The 24,086-nt window shown below is 46.3% G+C and overlaps 1 protein-coding gene across 5 annotated transcripts in view; it reads right to left on the bottom strand.

Annotated features, from left to right (window-relative positions):
- The window catches only part of SORBS1 (sorbin and SH3 domain containing 1), a 239,950-nt gene that overhangs the window by 107,862 nt on the left and 108,002 nt on the right, over window positions 1-24,086 (bottom strand). For 3 of the 5 annotated variants that reach the window (XM_024750684.1, XM_024750683.1, XM_024750685.1), the window contains exons 2-4: window positions 12,520-12,564; window positions 7,842-7,910; window positions 2,748-2,876 (exon numbers count right to left, since the gene is read on the bottom strand). In XM_024750684.1, the coding sequence (XP_024606452.1) occupies window positions 2,748-2,876; window positions 7,842-7,910; window positions 12,520-12,529 (208 nt within the window). In that variant the 5' untranslated portion in view covers window positions 12,530-12,564. Of the gene's footprint in view, window positions 1-2,747; window positions 2,877-4,950; window positions 5,047-7,841; window positions 7,911-12,519; window positions 12,565-24,086 lie in introns of all 5 variants that reach the window. The other 2 variants (XM_024750682.1, XM_024750680.1) reach the window with 1 other exon arrangement.

Genomic DNA, 24,086 nt, shown 5'->3' on the forward strand with positions numbered 1-24,086 from the left:
AGGACTGGAAATAGGGGCCACCTCTGAAATGCGGGTATCAAGGGGCCATATGGGGAAAGAAATCAGGCCACAGGTGCTGGGCAGTAACGTGAGACCGAAGCTTCCAGTTCAGGCAGATGATCAGCAACTTGGAGATCTACAGGGATGGAGGAATGTGGTAAAGCCAGGGAGCAACGCAGAGAGGAGACAGCCAGAGCAGCTGGGGCACAGATGCTGGCCCTGGTGGCAGGGGAGAGACCTGGACGCTATCTGACACCCACTATCTGTGAAGACGCTGGGAAAAGGAAGCACGCCCAGTCCTTGGCAAGAGCGAAGCAAGGCTCCCTGCCTCACACTTGGGCTCCCAGTCCAGGCTAGCACAGCTGCCGTCAAATGCTGCCGAAAACTGTTTCCATGAGGCTGGTCAAGTCTCAGAGGCTTGGTGGGGGCCAGCAAGTTGTCATCCAGAGGCTCAGATGGAGGGAGTAGGCAGGGATGAGGAGGGCTGGGGAGCCACACGGACCCAGCCAGAGTCAAGGGCCAGCACGATGCTGGCCAATGGCCAGGAGGGTAAGAGAACAAGATCTCTGGTCCTGAATGTCCCACCTCTGGAGGTGCATCCTCTTTTATCCTCACCTCCAGTGTTAACTCATTCCAGCCTGCTGTTCAGCTAATCAGTGTAATTTCCCCCCACCCCTACTCAACCCCAGCTTGTTCCTTTCCACCCAGACCGGCCTAGTGTACAATCCTGAGTGTGTCCGCAGCGAATAGGCTTCTGTTTGTGCCAGGTTAATTCCCAAACTTCCCAAGTTCACAGAACTAGAAAGGCTTGAAAACCATCTTTCCCAAGTCCCTCATACTTCACACGTGCTTCAGAGGTGTGACATACGTGTGGTCAGAAAGCATGACAGTGGACTGGGGCTCCACACCTGACTCTCTGGTTGGAACTCTTGTGCTCACATGATGCCCCAAAATTTCTCTCCCTTTTCTTCCCTTCTCGCCACAATTCCTCGTGACTCCCAGTGATGCCTGGCCCCTATAGGATGCAGAATGAATGTCTGCTGATTTGGATTCAATGACCTCTATTTATCTGGAGAAAAATAATCCACAAAGATTAATTTACTGTAAGGTGCGAATGACTGATAGCCATCCCCCAATCCTTCAGAGTATTTTCAATTTAAAACAAGATCTTTTTTTAATCCAAATTATCTGTTATAAATCTGTAAGATATAGAGTTATCTGGGGACTAGAGAGAGCTTCCTTAAGTGCTCAAATCACTGCACTGGAGTGCAAACCTACAGACAGCAAGGTAAAGAATAACATCGCGGCTCTGTGTTAGTGCCACATTGTGACCACCAGGGGGAGCTCAAGGCTCCCTCTCCTGCCACTCACCATTCCCATTCACCACCAGAGGAAGGGCCAGGAGGTTGTGAGGTCATTTTATGGGGCCACGGGGCTGTAGGTATGGTCCTTCTCTTTAAATTATCCCTTAGGTTTCTCTCTTTGCCAGAGGTCCTCTAGCTTGGGAGATGGATCTTCCCAGTGGCCCCACCTCTCCTGGAGACCAGAGTGGCAAAGTACAGTAGGGAAAGAGGCAGGTATGGGTTCAGGAAAACAGAGGCAAGCAGCTACTTTCAACCTAATAGTGCTGGAGGCCACTGAGGCCTTCCCCTGAGCCTAGGGGAAAAGAAGCTTTCCACAGGGACTGACATTACCAGAAGGGGGCTGGTGCTCAAACCCTAGCCTGGCCTCGTCCTTGGGCATCTGCCTTGGTACCTGTTACAGCTGGCAGGGAACAGAAAGAAAGTCAAGTTTCCAGGATGCTGGGTACTGACCATCTCCATCCTGTATAATTCCATCTTATCACAACACACCACTCCCGACTGTACCAGAAGAGCTTGCGTGTCTCTGGTCCCAAGGAAGTGGTCATCACCCCAATTCATTTTCTCTCCATTTCCTTCCTTCAAGATGGGAGAAAACTCCCATCCCCTACGGCAGTGGCTCTCAAGTGTGGTCCTTGGCCCAGGAGCATCAGCATGACCTGGGAACTTGTTGAAAATGCAAAACCTCAATGCAAAACCCTTGACATACTTCATCCTCACAATGACGCGGCGAGGCAGGTACAGTTATCAACCTGATCCGACAGGTGGGCTCACCAGGGTTGAGGGAGAGCAGCCATCTCATCCCAGGCTGTACAGCCAACAGGTGGTGGAAGTAGGACATGAACCCCATTTGCCGATCCCAAAGTCCCAGGTGTCCACCTCAGCACCATGCTCCAGGCGCCCAGGTTTCCCGAGGGGCGGGGGCTTCTGCGTTGGCCTTAGACACGCTCTCCTGATCCTGCTCCCTCGGGATGCCTCCCTGCTTTCCGGGAGCCGAGGCCATTCGGCCACCTGCACTTTCCAGTCTCCCTTGGCTTCTTCCCCAGCCCCAGCCCTACCTGGATGGTCACAGCTGAGCCCCTAGAAGTGGGGACGGCTCAGAGAAGCCAAGCCTGGAGGCCATCCCACCACGCCCTCCCCAGGCCCCTAAGCCATCTCCATCCTCCTAAACTAGTCTGCAGAGCCTCAGACTGCTCACGCGTTCCGTCAAAAGCTAGAGTAAAGTGGTCGCCGCCGTGCCTTTGCCTGAAGCAAGTGGGTACCTGTCAGTTTAGGGCAGTGATCACCACCCACTACAGAGACGAGACGGAGAGGACTGTGCCAGGGGCCCCTGGGAGAATCGGTAGGCAGAGCCCCACCCTTCCCCTGGTCTCCGAGGTAGCGCACCTGGTTTCCTTTCCTCTTGCGGGGTTTCCCGAGGGCTCACAGGGCTACCGCTTGGGATCTCCCTGTAGGAGGACGAGGCCCGGAGAGTCACCGCTCCCTTCCCAGTGCAGATTTTTGTAGGATCCGTGTCTGAAAAGGAAAGACCCAAGAGGAAAGACTGAGTCCCAGGCTCCTGGAGGATGAAAGCGACAGTCAGCCAGCAACTTGGTACAGCTGGGGAATGAGATGAACCTGGTTACAGACAGGCAAAGTCTGACGGTCAATGAAAATTAACCTGTGGATGGTGAAGAGGGACAAATCACATTTTCAGAGGTTTACCACCCATCATGAGGTTAGGAGGAAATGGAGGCAACAGTGAGTTCTGAGTCAATGGATGCGTTACAACGTCAGCTGTAAACATTTCCAAATCAAAGCGGGTTGATTCCTTTTATTAAATGAAGTTTAGGTTGGTGAGCAGCTTCTGACCAATTAGTAAGGCTCAGTTCAAGAAAGAATTTATGAAAGATTTCTCAAGCTCCCACATCATCCTTCTTAAAAAAGAGCAAGTCGACAGCACAGGAAATTAGGTGGTGGTTCTGTAGAGAATCACTGCTCCGTGCAGCCCCCCAACGGAAAAGCAAAAGACAATCTCCTTGTATCAGCAAGCCAAGCCCCCTGCAGTGGTGAGACAGGATATGCTGCCTGGGGAGAAAGATCAAGGGCCAGAGCCTCACATTCTAAACTTAATGAAGAAAATTCACACCAAAGAAAACGACTAGAAATGCTAAATCCTTCAAGGAACAGTGTTCGCTGCACTTCCAGCTGAGCCTTCCCTGGGCCCCGACCTCTCCTACAGTTCACAATGGCCTAATAACAGACCAAGGGTATCTTTCAGAAGTGCATGGAGAAGGATTTCAAAATAGGCTTCAAAAGATCTGGATGTTCATCCTCCAAGAAAATCAGTAACGGGGAAACAAGAAAGCCACACAGACCACACAGCCCTAGGAGGTACACGTGCTGAATGTTTCTCTCTGTACAGCTGAGCTGAACTGAATTCCACAGTTTTTCAAGTTGCTCACAGCACAGCCTGGATCTTGGACCTCAAATTGTCATGACTGGGATTATGGGTAAAGTTTAAGGCGGGCATCGGGCAGGATGTGGGCTCAGGTGTCCAACTCATGCCCATTCCTGTGCCAGGGCCAAGAGGAGCCAAGCCTCTTTGCTCCTTTCCACTCTGGCAGCCCCCTTTCTGACAGCTCAGACACAACGATCATTAGTGTTACAGAAGAGGACAGATCTGCCGTCAGCACCTCTTGCACTGAAAGCAAAGCGCAAAACCACAATGTATGGCAGAGCAGGCAGCGGCCTTGGAGAGCATCTGACTCATCCAACCCTATCAAGAGGATAAGTGACTGATGTCACAGAACTATTGGCAAAATTGATTCACGGTCTTTTCAAAAGGGTGAGGGGCAAAGTAATGGTCTTTGCCAAAGGGTGAGGGGCAAAGTGACAAACCCAGCCCATCCATAGTGTCCTGGATGCACAGCCAGATTGGCCCAACTCCTGAAAGAACCACCAGTGGGATAAAGAGCCACCTGGGCCTCACTTGTCTCATTTTGTACAGAAGGAAGCTATGAGCCAGAGCTGTCATCTGAACTGCACCCCCTTCCTCGGAGAGGAGAGGCAGGAAGTGACTGCTGGTGAGGTTCGGGGCAGAGGAAGGAGTGCTCATGGAAATGGTCCTGCCAGCATCACAGAGACGCAGCCAGGTTTGGCATCTAAGGGAGCTGCTTCAAGTTCACACCAATTCAGAGATTCCCTGTGTAGCTACATTAGTTCTTGGGGACAGTGGAGTTTTAAATAAAGTCTTGGGAGCTGGAACCTCTAAGGGGAACCTAAGTCGTCTATGTGGCTCAGACCTACACCAGCTGGAATCAACATTCAGCCTCTGGACTGACCTTCTCCTTAAGGGGGAGGGGCAAGGCACCTGTCAGCTCCTCTCCACACTTGCCGGTGGCTCACAGAAACACACACACACACACACACACACACACACACACACACACACAGAAAGGAAACCAGCCAGAGAAGTGAAAGGGAGTGGCTCCTAAACATGCAAGGATTAAGCCTCCAAGTCTTTGTTAGAAGGAAAGAAGAAAGGATCATGCATGATCTGCTAACAATTAAAAAAAAAAAAAAACAAAAACAACCCAAGGAGAGATACCTGGAGGGAGTACTAGGCCTGAAGAATTTTTCACTGTCTTCACAGGGATTATTTTAACAGCAGAAATAGAGCGTGCACGTATAGGGTCGGCAGTTGCTGAAAACACAAAAGGGTAAATGGTGCATCCAGAAAAGACATTTGGGAAACACTCAGGCAGTGGAGGAACGCGGCAGGGACAATAGGAGGAAGTTGCCCACACCAAAAGAACAATAGGAAGAGCGGTAGATGCAGTAACTTAAAATAACCTGCTTTCGCTCTTTAAGAGTCCTGTACCAAGTCACCAGAACCCTCCCATGACCGTCCCCCAGATGCAGCTGATCAGTGTCTGTGCTGCCTGCCACACCAGGAACTTGCTAGACAAAGAGATTTACAGAGACACAGATGGCCTGGCAAATAGAGGAAGGGGAGAGCAAGCAGCGTCCAAGGGGCCCCCTGGGAGAAGGCTAGGGTGTCTATGCTGGGGGGAGGCTCTGAGGAGGAGAGTTATGGCTCCTCTAACTCCAGAGGAGTGGAGGAAGGACAGGGAACAAATTTGGGAGCTGCCTGGTCCTTTCAGCCATCACAGCCTCCTCTCCAGGATCGTAACTCCTGGGGTCTTGTGCCTGTTCTGACAACCACAGCTCTCCGGCCCTGAGCAAATCAGAGGCCCCATCTGTTGGGCAGCAGATGGCCTACTTAAAGCCATCCTTCCCTGGGCAAGAGGTTGCCAAGTGTCCAAGTGCCTGTTCAAGACTCTGGGTGCACGCAAGCGCGAGACCCAGGGTGCTGACACCAGCTGAGCTTTGAGAGCTGGGATACGGCCTGGCATGTGGGTGAAGGCTGCTGTCCTCAAGTCCCAGATGCTCATGCTTATCCAGGCACAGGCTTCCCTGGGCCCCCTGCCTACCCAGATTCTGGAATCTCAATGGTGGGCATAGTCCCCAACCCTCCTTCTCACAACAAGCCTATGGTGGCAATGTCACTCTTGAGCAACACCCGGAGTTCTTATGGCCCCAGATCCACGTCACACCTTGTGGGATAGGGCTGTTTGGGAAGCAAGACCGGCACGGCTGTGTCAGCATCACGCTGACGAGCCTGTCAAGGGCGGAGGGAGGCAGGCAGCTCGGAGGTGGGTAGTTCACCTTCCAGTCCACCAGGCTGTCATTTCACAAGGTCCATGGCAGTCATACAGCCGCCAAGAACTGAGTTGATAATAACAACCCTGCACGTGTTAAGACACAAACATGCTTTCACAGCAATCCTGCTGACTCTTCCTTACGGCCACCTGGGAGACTGGGTGGGAGGATTCTGTTACCATTTTCAGAGGAAGAAGCGAGATAGCTGGTCGGAGTCATCCAGTGCTCAAGCGAAGAGGCCGAGACTGGAGCCCAGCTGTCCTGGCACCTGGTTTAGTGAGCGCCCCAGGCCGCCCTGATGATTCCAGGTTGCATCTGCTTCCTCTTTCCAACCAAAGGTGGGTCTTACCAAGGAGCGAGGGGAATGCAACTCTACGGGCCACCCTGCCCGCCCCTCCGAGGTCTCTTCTGCTGATGAATTCACAGGGCTGGGGTGAGCATCAGACACGCTCGTCTCCCCGTGCGCTCCTCATCACATGCTTATTAGGCACCGCCCTTCAACATGCCCTAAGCGAATGAGCCAAGGCTGTCCAAGACCCCGAGAACATTGCCTCACGCCAGGCGTGGAGAAGAGCGGCCGGGCAGGGAGACACGGAAGACAGGACAACAGCAGGACCCTCCCAACCAACCGGCCCCGGGATCCCCATCTCTCCTGCTCTCTACGCCTCCCCTCCTGGCTGCTCTTTCTGACTTTACACTTTGCCTCAACTCAAAATGAATACTTGGCTGACCCAGATAGTAATTACAAAGTCCAAATACGTCAAACTTTTTTTTTTTTTCCTGGTATGCGGGCCTCTCACTCTTGTGGCCTCTCCCGTTGCGGAGCACAGGCTCCGGACACGCACAGGCTCAGTGTCCATGGCTCACGGGCCCAGCCGCTCCATGGCATGTGGGATCTTCCCACACCGGGGCACGAACCCGTGTCCCCTGCATCGGCAGGCGGATTCTCAACCACTGCGCCACCAGGGAAGCCCCAAATATGTCAAACTTTGTAAGCGTTTTCTTTGAGGGAGGGTGCATTTTGACTTAAATGCCCAATGACAGGACTTTTGCCCTCCCTCTTTGATACCACAAGACTTGTGGGATGAGCACTGATAGAATCACTGGAACCTGAATCTGAAGCAGGAAAAAATACTGCAGATCATCAAATTCTCTCATTTTCTAGATAAGGAAATTCACAGCCATAAAGACAAAGGACCTCCCAAGAGTTCTCTGTTTACGAGCAGCAGACCAGGACCCGAGCCCCTGTTTCCTCACACTGCAAAGTGACATGGGAAGCCTGAGGCCTGGCTGCTCAGGATGAGAGATGGGACCTCAAAGGTCATCTTATCCATCATTCATTTCACACATCTTTTGTCCTAAAATTTTAAAAATTGAAAATCTGAGAGGATGCGCATGAAACTAATGTCACCAAAATAATTTATTTCAGCAATTTAGGCTCTTGCCTCAGGGTCAGGATGGTGAATGTGTCACTATTTATCACAGGTGGAGGTGAAATGCCGGATAAGAGAGACTGCAGGCTGATAAATGCCATACACACGAGGACTCTGCCCGTGTATTTGGGGTCTGTGGTTCACAGCATCCTGTGAGCTAGGGACAGTTTTTAATACATCACCTCACATTGGGAAACGACAGCCTCAGACTCCTGATTCTCGGAAAGCATAGGAACAGGTCTCCAGGTCACGGCCTAATTAGACCAGTGACTGTTCCCACCAGGCAGGTGGCCCCGGGCCCTGCTCCTTCTAGAAATGCCAAGTTTCCCTTCAAGAGCCTTACCTCTGTCTTGCCCATTGCTGCCCGGTACCAAACCATTCACCACAGCTTTGGAAGCACCAACATCGCATTCTGAAAGAAAGAAAGAAAGAAAGAAAGAGCCCGAGGCTTGTGATCACGTCTAGCTACCCTTTCCTGAGTCCCACCTGGTGCAAAGTGCTGGCCCTGCAGGCTTCCTCAGGCCTGAAGAAGGGCCCCAGGGCGTCGTAGCTGAGTTCCGAGAATGCTCTGTGGCAGGGAGAACGCAAAAGCTGTTTGGGATGGGAAGTGTGTTGTGAGCGCTGTAAATTCTCTGGCTTCCTGGCTTGGCTTCACTTCTGACATTTAAAAAGAAATCTCCTTAATTCCTTGAAAATGGCATCTCCTGCCTGACAAAGGCTTATCCACCATTCCAAGGCTGCTCAAACGCATCCCTGTGCATCCCGGATGAGAGCTGTCAGACAGCCAGGACAGAAACCTCAGGCTCTGTGACACTTCCCTTCACCCTACCCCACCGCCGCTGCTATGGAAGCCATGTCGGGCCTCCCCCCAGCCCAGGGTCCCCAGCCGAGGCTCCTGTGTTCTGGTTGTGGTGATGACCTGGCCCCCTGACCGCTCTCCTGGCCTTCGTTCTGCCCCTTCTCCACCGCAGCCCTCCGTCTGTATCTGGAGAGCACCCTCTAGACCCCCATCTGGCTGAAAAAGCCCCAGGGAGCAGGACAGAGAACAAAACAGGACAAAGCAACGTGATTTTCTAAAACCCTCCACTTTAAATATACTGTATTTCACTATTTTATTTTTTTGTTTGTTTTTAATGTTTAAATTAAATTTTTACTATTTTTTTATTTATTTTGGCTGCACTGGGTCTTTGTTGTGGCACGTGGGATCTTTTTTAGTTGTGGCATGCATGAGGGATCTAGCTCTCCGACCAGGGATCAAACCTGGGCCCCCTGTATTGGGAGCGCAGAGTCTTACCCACTGGACCACCAGGGAAGTCCCTATTTTTGTTTTTTAAATTTTTATTGGAGTATAGTTGCTTTACAATGTTGTGTTAGTTTCTACTGTACAGCAAAATGAATCAGCCATACATATACACATATCCCCTTTTTTGGATTTTCTGCCCATTTAGGTTACCACAGTACATTAAGCAGAGTTCCCTGTGCTACACAGTATGTTCTCATTAGTTGTCTATTCTACACGTAGTATCAATAGTGTATATGTGTCAATCCCAATCTCTCAATTCCTCCCACACCCCCTTCCCCCTTGGTATCCATACACTTGTTCTCTACCTCTGTGTCTCTATTTCTGCTTTGCAAATAATTCACTTCTATTTTGAGAAATAAAAATATCAGGGTTTAGTCTGGGAATTCAACCATACATGTTATCATTTCAATTAGGAAACAAATTGAACTTGGAATCAAGTTCCCCCAAATGTCCATTAGGAATATCATTTTTTAGTCAGTGAGATGGCCTGTATGTTGGCATAAGTGGTTATATTCAAATGAATAAACTGTCCTTCCTGATAATTAAAAGCAAACCAACAAACAAGCCCCAGTAACCAGGAGCTATCCAGGGACAAAGCCTGGGCAACTCATCCCGGACTCCAGGCACTTCAGCCACAGGTCCCAGCCCTTTTCCAGCTGCAGTTCCCTCCTGCCCCTGCCCTCCATGACGGTCTCCTCACAACCCCTTCAGCACATCAGATACTTTCCGACATTCAGGCCTTGGTTCCTGCAAGGCCTTTGGCCAGAAATGCACGCTCCCCCTTTCCTAGCTTGGGGAAATCCTCTGCACCTTGAGGTTCACCTTGAATGTCACCTCCTGTGTACCAGTGGAGACCTTTCGAAGTTCTGCTCAGCTGCAGACACTGAGACCCTCACTGCCCACCGGCAGCCTAAGCCCCACCCAGTTTCCCGTCCCAGAACTGACGGCAGCAGTCCAGAGAAGACAAGCAGGTGGGGCATGTGATCAGTGTGCTTGGGGTGACGTCCCCTGCAGCCAAGAGCAAACCAAGCCACAAATATAATCATAACAGCTATGGGTTTTTAAAGCCCTCTATTTACCTGGGTCTGAGGGTCCATGCTCAGCATTTCATAATGAGCACCTCATTTTTATTCTTAATACCCAGGCCCCTGGAGCTAGAAGTTAGGAACTCTTATTTTATAGATAAGGAATTTGAAGCTCAGGAAGGATGCCGGGCTCTAAGATCACTAAATAGGGATTTGAAGTCTGGTCTGGTCCATCCCACCCACAGCTTATCTTCTTTGAACCCAGCTAGGATAAACATTTTTTATTTTTAAAATGAAAAAAGCCCCCAACCCCAGCAGCTCATTTGGCTGAGACATGGTCACCCTACCCGGGCTCTTAACAATCAGCCTCCCTGACATAAGCTACACCGACAGGCCAGCCCAGGCGCTCCTGGATCCAGATGTGAGCAGGGCTGCTGCCCCTGTGCCCGCTCCCCAAACCCGCCACAGCGGCCATGACCTCCCGACACTGGCCCCATAGGGCCCGTCCTGTTCACTGCCCCCAATCTACCTACAGACAAAGGCTAGTTCTCCCAAAGTCCCCTTTGCACCTACATTTTTGGGATGCATGGAAGGAGGGTGGTGGCAGAAAGCCAGAAATCCAAGTAAAAGAAATATCACCCGTTCCATCACTCCATCGTTTCTGACTATCCCTTCCCTACGCACCTGCCCTAATTTCTCTTAACCATCCCCTTCCTAGGACTACAGGCCTTGCTTTGGGCCTCCCCAGTGCCAGCAGCCTCTGAGCTTCCACAAGGCCCAGACCCATGTCCTTCCTTTCCTTTTGTGTGTGTGTGTGTTTTTTTAATCAAACAACCAAACTTTAAGAAATTTGGAAAAATAATTCCATCACCTCACACTCACACCTCTGCAGCACGGTGCTGGTAGCCTGGGGCTGCCTCAGGAGTTACTAGCCAGGTGACCCCAGACATGCAGCTCTTTCCACCAAAGGTTAAAAACGAATGTTTTCTACATAGCTGCTTTCTTCCGGATGATCACTTTTATTAGTGGCATAACCTCCCATCAAGTAAACACACATAACGAACCTACTCATTCCCCACCTTCACGTGGGTGTTTTTGTTTCCTTCGAATTAAGATAGACATTCCCAAGAGAGCGATTATCAGGTCAAAGGGTCCAGATTTTTTGGACTCCTCCTAGGAAATGCCTCCTTTCAGCGTCACGCCTGAGAGAGAACTTGGGGAGAAGTCCCACAGGCATCTCTGCACCCTTGACCAGCCCCTCCCTGCCCACTTCTTCCCCCCTTATTCATGCCAGGAGTGGTGATACCAGTTCAGACTTATCCTGATATTAGAAGAACAAGAAACTTCAGGCTACAGAGCTAAGAAAAAAACAAAACAAAGCAATAAAACCCTGGCCTATTTTGAATGACAGGAAAAACAAAAAGCCAAGCGAGAAGAAAAAATGAGTTGCAAAGCAGGGACTACTGGCAGTGCCCGAGTCCACCTGGAGGGGAAAAGAAGGGACGTAGCCACCTCACGCATAGGAGAAGCACCCATGGAGTCAAGGACAAGCCCAGTCCCTCTCCTCGCAAGGAGGGAACCTGAGCTGATAACCCACGGATGGGACATTGGACAGGCCTTGGGCTCAGTGCTCAGTACTTTAGAAGCACTGCCTCACTTAATCCTCAAAAATCCCCATGAGGTGGTGCTTTCGTGATGTCCATCTTACAGAGGAGAGTGGAGAGAAGGATCCACCACAGGCCAAAGCCCGCACACTCAGTGTGTGTGGCCCTGAGCTGAGCCACCTGGGCCCTCCTCCTCCTAATAAGCACACACTGTCCGGCAAGGTTTAGGATTTGGCTAAAAGGGCACTGCACATAAATAAGCGGAAAGGCTTGTTTTTAACCTCCAGAGGTCTCTGATAGCACCCTGGAGATATCTCAGGATTAGGAGGCCCCTGAGTGAGCTATCCACTAGGTCATCCCCCAGCCCACCCTGCCTGCAGGTCTCAGGAGGTTCCAGGGTGCACTCAGTAGCTAAGGTGGGCCTCAATCTCCAGATGGAAACTTCTCTGCCCCGAATCCTGGGCTGGAGAGCTGACAGCTCTTGGCTACATGAGCAGGTACCTACCTATTCCCTTCTGTCTTCCCTAGCCCGGGCTTTCTGCCCCAGCTCTAAACCAAAACTACTCAGAACTGATCATTTGTGTAGGTCTTGATTTTTACTACCAAAGGCATAGCAAAAGGGTGGTTTTGCCCTGATAAAGGAAGTGATGGATTAGCTCATACTATGGGGCAATTATGGTTGATCCGTTTACTTGTGCTGCAGTCACTCAGATTAAGAAATGCCACTGAGGTGTATACATATGTCAACATTTATCAAATAAGATACTTAAAATATCCACAAGTTTATTGTATGCCAATTATATCTCAATAAAGTTGTTAAATCGAGGGAAAGGGAGCCCGTTATAAAGATTAGGACACAGTACATGTAAAGTGTATAGCATAGTTCTTGACATAGGGTAGGTACTCAGTAAATCATTAATAATAAAGGTTGTGATGACGATTTATGACAAAGCTTTGACGCTTACCCAGGACTCGAAAAATAAACAATGAAATGCAGTTGGGGCCTTCAGAGTAAGAGGGAAATCTGGGTAAACAGTCCAGTTTTGTAGATTTGTCAGGAAGAAGAAGACAGGGTTTTAAATGACTTACCAGAGCTCATGGTGGTGATAGGACAAGTCTTCTGTAACTGGGGCTCTGCAGAAAAACAAACACCACAATGGAATTGATAAATGGCAGGTTCGAGATAAATCCCTATGGTTCACATTAAAAATGCAAACACCGTATATAAGCCTTGATAAAACAGAGCTGGACCAGGTGTTACTTGGCCAGGCTTCCGGTTCTTGGTTGGCTGTGTACTAACCTGACCTTGGGCACATAACTCAAACTCCTTGGCCTCCATTTTGTCAACTGTACTTCGTTTAGATACTATCCAAGATCCCTTCCACGTATAATATTCTATCAAGAACCTCAAGTTACATGAGTCCATGTGGATCAAGGAGAGGGTGAAGGAAAGAACCAAGTTTTAGGACAGAGAGATAAAATCACAACACAAACTGATTACTGGAGAGTAATAATAAGATTATATATAGACTATGCTCAAGAAAATGTTCTAGGCGCTTTAAATATATTAATTCATGTGATCCCCACAAGGACCCTATAAGGTAAGAACTAGCATTGTATTAGTTTACACAGATGAGGAAACCAAAGCACAGAGAGGCGAACAGCTTGCTGCCCATGTGGCAGAATTGGTTCTGGAACGCAGACAGCCCGACCTGAAAGCCCAGGCACTTAGGAACTACACTCTACTGCTTTGAGGTGGGAATGCAGTCCACTTACTCACTGATATGCAAACAGTAACCTTCTCATTTAATATGGTTCCATCTGAAGTCCCCCAAAACCACTGGCTACTGTCACTATAGTTTTACCTCTTCTAGAATTTTTTCTTTTTTTTTTTTTGGCTGCATTGGGTCTTCATTGCTGCGCACGGGCTTTCTCTAGTTGCAGCGAGCGGGGGCTACTCTTTGTTGCGGTGTGCGGGCTTCTCACTGCAGTGGCTTCTCTTGTTGTGGAACACGGGCTCTAGGCATGCAGGCTTCAGTAGTTGTGGCTCATGGGCTTAGTTGCTCTGCGGCATGTGGGATCTTCGCAGGCTAGGGATCGAACCCGTGTTTCCTGCATCGGCAGGCGGACTCTTAACTACTGCACCACCAGGGAAGTCCTAGAATCTTACATAAATGGTATCATATGGTACGTAATCTTTTGTACCTGGCTTCTCTCAATTAGCATAACACAATTTAGCAACTGGCCATATACGTGTGTGTCCATTTCTGGACTTTGTTCCATTTATTTGTCTTTATCTAATCCACTGTCTTGATGATTAGAGCTTTATAGTAAGTCTTGAAATCGGGCAGTATGAGTCTGCCAACTTCATTCTTTTTCAAAATCATTTTGGTTCTTCCAGGTCCTCTGCATTTTCATAAAAAGTTTAGAGTCATCTTACCAGTTTCCACCAAAACAAAAAAAAAAGTCTGCTGGAATTTTGAATGGGTTCCTGTTCAATCTATGTATGAATCTGGGGGAAATTAACATTTTAACAACACTGAATTTCCAATTCATGAGAATGAACTCTCTGCCTTTACGCAGGTCCCCTTTAATTTCTCTCAGCAATGTCTTGTAGCTTTCAAGGTACAAGTCTTGCACATGTTTTGAATAGTAAGGTCTAGCTAAACACATCTGAAGGACAACCTGAAAAGTAAGTCTTCATGAGCTGTAGAACCTTACTATATAACGTGTGGTCTGCAGACCAGCAGCTGGGAACTTACTAAAAAATGGAGAAGGGCTTCCCTGGCGGCGCAGTGGTTGAGAGTCCGCCTGCCGATGCAGGGGACACAGGTTCATGACCCGGTCCGGGAAGATACCACGTGCCGCGGGGCGGCTGGGCCTGTGAGCCATGGTCGCTGGGCCTGCGTGTCCGGAGTCTGTGCTCCGCAACAGGAGAGGCCACAACAGTGAGAGGCCCGCGGACCGCAAAAAAAAAAAATGGAGAAATGCAGAATCAACCCTACACCAACTGAATGAGAATCTGCATTTTAACAAGATCCCCAGCTGGTCCCTTGGTACTTTCAAGTGTGAAAAGCAATGATGTAGAGGCTATCAACTCCCCGGTTCATGAATTCTGTAGTAAGGTCATGGTACGGTCTGAGGGTCTGCACCAAGAGACACGCTTTAGTCTCCTTTTTAACGCTGAAGTCAGGCACCAGTTTCCTTTCTGGGTGGTTGTCTTGTTAACTGTCCTTGGAATTGACTGAATAGAAGCTGGGGGCTAAAAGGAAATCATTCTAAGTCCTTCTCTCCAGCCCAAATCAGCCGTAAGTTTGCCTCTGTCACTGTCAAGTACACCTGAGACTACCCGTGACCTTCAACAGCCCCTCAGATTGTTTTCTAAGCTGTGGAAACATTTGTTCTTTCAGTTAAGAACACAACCCCCTGTGTTCCATATGCCCGGGTGGTTTCCTATCCTGGTTTTATGATACCTTGGTTTCCCTCCCAGGGCCAAAACGGATGTCAGGATAGCATCCAAATGTTTTATTTTTAAAATCATTTAAATAATTATGCTAAGGTTTTATTTATTTAACTTTTAAAGCACGACTATAGAAATGTTTTCATTTCAACACTGAAGTTATCTTTTTTTTTAACATCTTTATTGGAGTATAATTGCTTTACAATGGTGTGTTAGTTTCTGCTTTACAACAAAGTGAATCAGTTATACACATACATATGTTCCCATCTCTCTTCCCTCTTGCGTCTCCCTCCCTCCCACCCTCCCTATCCCATCCCTCTAGGTGGACACAAAGCACCAAGCTGATCTCCCTGTGCTATGTGGCTGCTTCCCACTATCTATCTATTTTACATTTGGTAGTGTATATATGTCCATGCCACTCTCTCACTTCGTCCCAGCTTACCCTTCCCCCTCCCCGTGTCCTCAAGTCCATTCTCCACATCTGCGTCTTTATTCCTGTCCTGCCCCTAGGTTCTTCAGAACCACCTTTTTTTTTTTAGATTCCATATATACGTGTTAGCAGAGGGTGTTTGTTTTTCTCTTTCTGACTTACTTCCAACAGTGAAGTTATCTTAATATTTTTCTTTTTTTACAACACTTTCTAACCTTTATCTGCATAAATAGCATTTACATAGTTGTCAACAATGTCTGGACAGCTTTGTGTTCTAGTTCTCAAATTAAATATTTCATGAACATTTTTCTGGATTTTTACAGTCATCATTTTAATGGCTGTAACGTTCCATAATTCATTTACCAGCTCCCTCTGTAGAGTTTGTCTTAATTTAAAAAATAAGTACATAAATGGAGTATTACTCAGCCATAAAAAAGAATGAAATAATGCCACTTGTAGCAACATGGATGGACCTAGAGATTATTTTACTAAGTCAGACAGAGAAAGACAAATATCATATTACTTATATGTGGAATCTAAAAAAAATGATAAAAACTTATTTACAAAACAGAAATAGACTCACAGACATAGAAAACAGACTTATGGTCACCAAAGGGGAAAGTGGGTGGGGGGGGGATAAATTGGGAAATTAGGATTAACAGATATACACTAAGAAATAGATAAGGAACAGGTAAACAACAAGGACCTACTGTATAGCACAGGGAACTACACTCAGTATCTTATAATAACCTATAATGGAAAAGAATCTGAAAAAGTATATATATATTATATACATTATATACATACATATATATATATAAAACTGAATCAGTTTGCAGTACACCTGAAACTAACAACATCGTAAATCAATTATGCTTCAATTAAAAAAATAAGTACATAGCACAACAGCATTCTTAGGCTGGGGAAGAAATGAATGGAAATGTCTTATAAAGCAAACAAAAAGGATGCCTCAACTCGCACGTGATGTCTTCACCATCTGTCATATGTCGGCCACCCTTTGCACATTTTATATATTTCTCAATACAGACACTACTAATTTCTAGATGTCAGCACTACCCTTACTTACAAAGTGACCAAAAGTACATATGGGCAGGGATCGTATCCCAAATACTAACCATCACTTTACTACAAACATCCACCAACCAGAGTGGATGCCAGGTGTAGAGCTCTCTGCGGGGGGGCCCCTCCCCAAGCCAGGTGTTTTACTGTTTAGTGGTTGGATTGCAAAAAGATGGAAGGAGAATGGGCCCAGGGTGGTAGGACACTATTCCAGTACTTGAAGAACATGTATGATGTAGTAGGCGGCAATGACAATGCCTAGGTGGGTACCAGCTCTGCACACATAGACTTTTTCGGTAGTAGGTCCTGTTACATGCTCTCACTTGGTTGTTTAAATGGGCAGCAGGTGACACGAAGCAGGGGGTAGTTTAAAGTAATATCAAAATAAAAACTGTGGCAGTGGCAGTTGTGCCGAGGACGGTGCCCAGTGTCCCATCCTCGGCGGTGGTTGCAACAGCAGTGACACCTTATCCAGACTCTGGGGCCTGGTGTTGGCTCTGAGTCCATCCATCTCAGCCTCTCTGAATTTCTGCCTGCTCTGAGTGTGGTTCGCCTGCCTCCTGTAAACTCTGAACTACCTGAGATCTCGCCAATAAATCCCCCTTTCATTCTGAGTTAACCAGAGGCCATGTCTGGTCGTTTGCAACCAAGGCATCTTGAGCAGCACAAGGAGAGGGGGAGGAGGGAGCCCCAAAGGTTTCAGTGGGAGAGGAGAATCTTCATTCCTCTCTCCTGAATAAGGCCGTCCAGAGGGGAATCCCAAGTGGCTCAGCAAACAGTTTTGTCTCTACAACCTGAAGAGCTGAGAGTCAGGGCGGCGGGGGTGCAATCAGGAAGCTGCACAAACTGAGTCTGACCAGAGAACGCTGAAAGCTTTAAAAGTCACAGTCTAATGCCCACAGTTTATTTAGCGATAGTACAAGTATTACCATCATATGTTAAACATGCGAGTTTATTTTACATAAAAATTTCTGACACTTAATATTTATTTAAAAACTAAGCTGTAAAGAGTTTGAGTTGGTTGAGAACATGATGGCACATCTTTATAATTTCTCCCCCAAGTCCCCTCCAAAGGAGGCAGGTGCCTTTGGTTAAAAGCCAAAAAAGATGAACAGTGCCGCCTAGTGGCAAAACTGGACCACTACAAGTGGGCAGCAATCCCCCGGCGGGTTGCAGGAACCTACAGTGTGTCACGGTTTGGGTGGGCCAGCCAGGCTCAAGCCGCCATCCCACCCCTCGGGCTGTCAAGACCTACCGAACTTGGTCAGAACACCACAGCATCAACAGACACTCCACCAAAAGAACAAGATGTGAAGTTGCCAGTCTTGTTAAGAATGCATCCAGATAATTAACGGCTCTGCACGGTCCCTCTCTAATTCCACAACCCTATAATTCTGGTAAGTCTCGATGACAGAGTGAATAATTACCAAAAAGCAAAAGCTGCCCATGCTCCCAGCTGAAATAGAATCCAATAACTAAATATGGGTTGTTTATTGGGGAAGGAAAGAAGGTCCTTCCTTATATGGATGATTCAGGGATATATGACAAGGGAGGAATTGAGTTTGTCTGTAAAAATAAATTCAAGGTCCAGCAAAGATTCTTGGAAGAGAATGAGTCCCTGGTTGACCTCCCACTCAGCATGCTCCAGCCTCCCCTATGACCTATGGTGTTTAGCCTCCATTGCTTCTTCCCAAATACACATACACACACACACAATTGTAAGATTCCGGAAGGGAGACGCTGTGTCATCCTCAGGACTGAGCATTTAGTGGGTGGGTGTTCAGTCAGGAACTTTGCCCTCATCTCTATTTAGCCTTCAGAACCTAACTTTCAAGTCTTACCTTCAAAATAACCAAGACCCTCCTTATCTCCACTGTAGCTGCCTACAGGAAGCTAGCTCCCCATTCGACCAGACCCCGATTATACTCTAGCTTTGAAATCCAATCTGCCGACCTGATATATACACACACAAATACACATACACATATATACATATGCATATATATTTGCAGCTACTTTCAGTGGCTTGAAAAGAATAGGCACAGCTCACAAAGCCCCAGAACACATGCTTGGCCTTATTGCTTTATACTTTGCTGATCTACCAGCAAAGGTATGTTTCTGCAATTTTTTGACAGCTCATCTTCTTCTCAATCTCTGATCATGTCGTTTCTCTTCAAATGCACTCTCTGCATTACTGGAGAGGGTGCAGAAGGCTCTTCAGAAAGCTAGAAGGGATAAACACTGAGTCCCTAACATGTCCTTTCAAGGGGAGGAAGTCAGGATAAACTCGACCCTGACATTAAGTTCAGCCTGGAATCCCATGACACAGCTGGGGGCTCAGAACAGCACAAGCCCACAGTTTCTGTGGAAAGACCGATGCTTCTGGAGAGGGAGCAATAGGTCATCCCCCACATCCTCCCATTTCCTCCTGGAATCCCTCCAACGTGGTTTCCGTTCTAACCAGTTATCTAAAATGGCCTTCAGAAAGGTTTCCAGTGCACACACATGGCCAAGCGCAACAGTTTTTGCAGTGGTCGGGGCCTCACTGACCTTGCCGCTGAATTTAAGACAGTTAACTCCTTCCTCCTCCCAAGCACTTTCTGGTCCTGATTTGTAAACGTCACTGTGGACTGGTTTACCTTGAGCCATTAGACTCTTCCTTCTAGAACAGGATCTTTGCAGTTCTTCTAGGAGTTTAAAGGGCTAGAGGACCCTGAGCTGGGTCCTCATTCCTTTCCAACTGCATGCTCACTTCCTAGAAGATTTCACCTCGACTATTAGAACCAGAAGGATCCGTGGTTACCTAGCCCCTTTTCATGGTTTTCCACCTGTTTTGGAAGAAAGTTCCATGAGCCCCCTCAGGCTAACGGGGCAGCTGTGCTTTTATCGATTTCATTCATTTATACTTGCTGAGCTTTCCTTGGATAAATGGGTTGTATGGCTACAAAAAATTCAGAAACCAGAAATCTAATCCATCCCCTTATTATTTAGGTGCAAAAACGGATTCAGGAAGTTTCCCTTAGTCTTGCTCTTTATTCCGTCTACTGAGCCCACTTTCCCTCCTATCCCTCTTCTTTTTTTAAAAAATTTTTATTGGAGTATAGTTGATTTACAGTGTTGTGTGAGTTTCTGCTGTATGGCAAAGTGAATCAGCTATACATATAACCACTCTTTTTTAGATTCTTTTCCCATATAGGTCATTACAGAGTATTGAGTAGAGTTCCCTGTGCTGTACAGAAGGTCCTTATTAGTTATCTGTTTTATATATAGTAGTGTGTATATGGCAATCCCAATCTCCCAATTTATCCCTTACCCCCTTTTCCCCTGGTAACCATAAGTTTGTTTTTTACATCTGTGACTATTTCTGTTTTGTAAATAAGTTTCTTTGTACCATTTTTTTAGATTCCACATATAAGCGATACCATATGATATTTGCCTTTCTCTGTCTGGCTTACTTCACTCAGTATGGTAAACTCTAGGCCCACCCATGTTGCTGCAAATGGCATTATTTCATTGCAGCACTATTTACAATAGCCAGGACATGGAAGCAACCTAAATGTCCACTAACAGAGGAATGGATAAAGAAGATGTGGTACATATATACACTGGAATATTACTTAGCCTCTTATCCCTCTTCCTCCTCAGGGCACCTTCAGCCTTTGTGTCTTGGCAATGAACACTGAATTCCAGATGAGAAGCAACCATCCACAGCCAATTCATGAACTAGCCAGTGCCAATTCCCCCTTATAACCTTCTGATATCACCCTATTACTCACCGAACAATGCAAAGTGTTCTGATAATCAGTTACAAAGATTACTGGCCAAGTCCATTACTCATTTTTTCCCACCCTGCCTTCCTGGATTCCCCTCCGCCAATCAAGTTCACTAGACAGTGAGGCCCCTCCAGCAGGGCAGGGTCTTGATCATCTCTGTATCCTACTGTCTAGTATGGTGCCTAGCTCAGAGCAGGCACCCAATTAGTACTGGTGGGGTGAATGTCTGTCTCCTCATTCCCTTGCCACCTCCCTAGTCTTGTCAATTCTTCTGCCTTCATGACTCACACAACCCAGCCACCTCTGCTTTTCCATCCTCACACTCACCATTCTATTCCACCACCTCATTCCTAGACAATTACAATGTCCTAATAAGCCTCAGAATCACCCTATAGCCCATGTCCTGACACGTTCTGACTTTAGCAGTGTAAGAGTTCCTCGGTCAAATTTCACTGGAGAAAAAAAATCTGCGGGGCCCCTATAAACTCAGAAGGGTTGGCTGGGCGGTACAGGGAAAAAGGAAAAAAGGCAGCAAACCTCCCAGGAAAGAATAAGGTACGTAAAACACAGGCCTGATGATACCATTCCAACAGCATTACTTTAGCACCTACTGTGCACCCAGAATAGTGCTTGGCCCATAGGAAACCAACGTGAATTGGACATTTGCCATCTTTGAGGCCACCACGGAGCTGTAGGACAACAGACATGTCCCATTTAATATAATATGATGGGTAACCCTCTGCTAGTGATCTGACCTAAGTGTTACAGGAGCATAGAAAGAAGAGGAATAAATTCTGCAAGGAGAGAGAATCAAGGAATGAATAAATACTAAAATGTTTTAAGTGTTCAACGTCACACCTTCTAAAATCACCTTAAATGTCATGCTTTGGGAAACATTGGTCTAAATGTCCAAATTCCTTAAAATACCATAAGGCTCTGTAAAATGAAGTCCCAATTACTTTTCCAGTCTCATCTCCACCAGGTATCAATAAGCCCTAAACTCCATGTGTATCACATTTGTCATTCCTATTGAATCCTGAACAAGATTTCCCATTTCCAAGTCTTTAATCTCATTGTTACTTCCCACTAATGCCCTCTCCCAAACCTCCCCAAACATTAAGGCCAATCCCAGTCACCGGATCCACCAACCCAACAGAAATGGAAGATTTTAATTTTGGTTTAGTCTTATTTTTAATCACTATTGAAAGTCATGATGATACGGAATTCATTTAATAAGACTTATTTAATAATCACAGGATTCAGAAATCCCACGTCCAAGCTCCCACTAAAGTCATCACACTCTCATCTCAGGCCCTTGCCAGAGATAGGCCAAGCAAGATCCGGAGTTGGAAAGTTAGCTACCGATAAACCTGCAATGGTTTTTTTCCCCTTTTATACTTAAATGAAGTCTTTAAATAAGCATGCAAAGTTGATTCTGCCAACAAAATTGCCAATAAGAAAACACAGCCCAAAAGAGTTTCAAGTTTTATACATGCAAAATTATTTGAGCTTCAGACAATAGAATTTCAGAGATAATATATGATTACAAGTTATGTACTACAACACATGGTTTACAGCAAACATAATAGAGAGGATTAATATCCTTGTTTTATAGTGTACTCAATACTTATTGCCAAAAAAAAAATGTTAAAGGCATGAAGAAATTCCAAGAAAAAAGGCAAACAAATCTGAGAAAAATGTTCACTTAACCTGATTAGTTTAAAAAGAAGATTCAAATAATGGCCAACCATTTTTCCCACTTCTTAAGTTCGTCCACAAATTTAAAAGCACTAACGCTCAGTGTGGTCAAATGCAAAGACATTGACATTTTCCTACAGTCATTGACACTGTAAATTGTTACCACTGTTTTCAGCATAGCACATCAAGACTTAATGTAGCTCACACCCTTTGTGCTTTAGGGGAATCCAGTTCAAAGAAAGAACACCAAATGACAATAAAGCTACGTAGACAGAGATGTTTACCACAACTTTGTTAATAGTAAAAACCTAGAAACACTCCTGTGTTCAGTGACAGGGGGCCAATTACATGGCCACTCACCCCCTGGGTGGACTGAACCGTTATGAAGATAATGGTTATGTAGACTGTACAACATGGGGAAACACTTCTTATGAGATTAGGTGAATAAAAAGCAGGATGTAGTTCTGTGTGACGTTTCTGATTATAAATATGTAAAAACCGAAACATGTGCACATACTTCAAAGGAAATATGCCCAAATTCTCATAATGATATGGTAGCATGGAATTATAGGTAACTTTTAAATTTCATTTCTATTTTCCAAATTGCATATAATGTGATTATAATACACTTATTTTTTAATGAAAGGAAGTTGTTTTTTAATCTTATCCCTGGCATTTGATATGCAATTGTGTAATCTTCAGAACTTTAAAGAGCAAATTCTAGCAGACAAGCTAAAAAAAAAAAAAAAAGCCACTAACAGTCTTGTCCATTAGAACATGGCAGCCCCACATGATGCAATCTTTCTCAGGACCCATAACAAATACCCCAAATATGGAATTGCAACATTAATTGCCAGTGATTGCTTTTGTTTAATGAAGCCAAACTACTCCCATGCAGTTCCTTATGAGGACAAGGGAGGCAGTAAAGTGACTGGAATGTTCAGCTAGATTTCCTAAAGAAGCAATTACACCAAAACGTTTCATCTTAAAATAGTCCACAGGGGCTGCCAGGTGACAACACACACAGTACCCCACTACTCCCAAAGCCTGCTCGCTGCCAATTCCCTGCTCCTAACCTGATTCCATGGCATTCCAGAGACCTGAGCTCCTCAAACTCTTTATATGTACAACGCTGGGCACACACAGTTTCTTAAGCCTGCATTGTTAACCAAGACAAGTCTTAAATACAAACACCGGCCCACGTGTGTGTTTCCCAAATATGGCTGTGTCTACAGAACCAAAACAAAGCTGTCTAACTACAGCATCCGGTACACTCGAAACCCTCCACTTAGGAAATCTAGATAACTGAAACAAGGGCAGATGCCTAAATCCGTTAGATAACAGCAAAACATCTTAGCTCTGTTTAAATTGTAAACACGCAACCTCAAACTAATAAAGGCAAGCCCAGGATACAGATGACGTCTTTCTTCTGAAGCAGTTACTACACGATGTCTACCCGTAGAGAAAGCATGAATGAAAGCGTTTTGAATTCTCAGGAGAGTCAAGGTTGAACCATAGGCTACCGGTAAAGAGACGAAGAAGTTACTGTGGGTGGCTGAAAAAAATCTTAAACAGCTGAAAAGGGTCTTTTAGAGCTTGAGCATGGGAAAGAAGTGTGGGCTTGATATGGCAGGAGAGGTGTCCACGCTTCTAGAAAATCCCTAATTCCCTCTCAACTTTTCTTTTAAACCACAAAATTCCTTAGGCCACATATTTACCACATCGTGTATCATACAGACATCTGCAGTACAGGCCCATACCACGCTGAGGAATGAGGGAACAGAAGTTCCATTCAGTAAAAAGACTCTGGGTCTTTTGCAAATACATAAATACCTCAATTCATAATACTGGCTTATTCAGGAATTGCTTGTTTTCCTTAAGACGTTCTGAAATTTTACTGAAAGTATACTAACCTAGCAAACAGCCAATAGAAACACTGAAAACATCATCTTTTCTGAGAAAACCTCTATTCTCAGCAGCATTTGTTTAATAACTGAAGTGGAACACATACAGTCAGGCCCAGAATCAATACTCCCTGAACCCAGACCTTGGAGGCTGAGGACTGCATCCTTGATGCTTAATGGCAATATATGTGAGACACCGACTTCCATTCATCACTCAGTAAATTGCAGTACTTTAGCTACTTTTCTCTTTTAATTGTATTTTGCACTAACTTTAGGCAATTTAAGTTTATCAGGTATAAAAGCTACAGCCA

This window comes from Neophocaena asiaeorientalis, unplaced genomic scaffold (genome assembly GCF_003031525.2).
Source record: "Neophocaena asiaeorientalis asiaeorientalis breed wild unplaced genomic scaffold, Neophocaena_asiaeorientalis_V1.1 scaffold807, whole genome shotgun sequence".
NCBI lineage: Eukaryota > Metazoa > Chordata > Mammalia > Artiodactyla > Phocoenidae > Neophocaena > Neophocaena asiaeorientalis.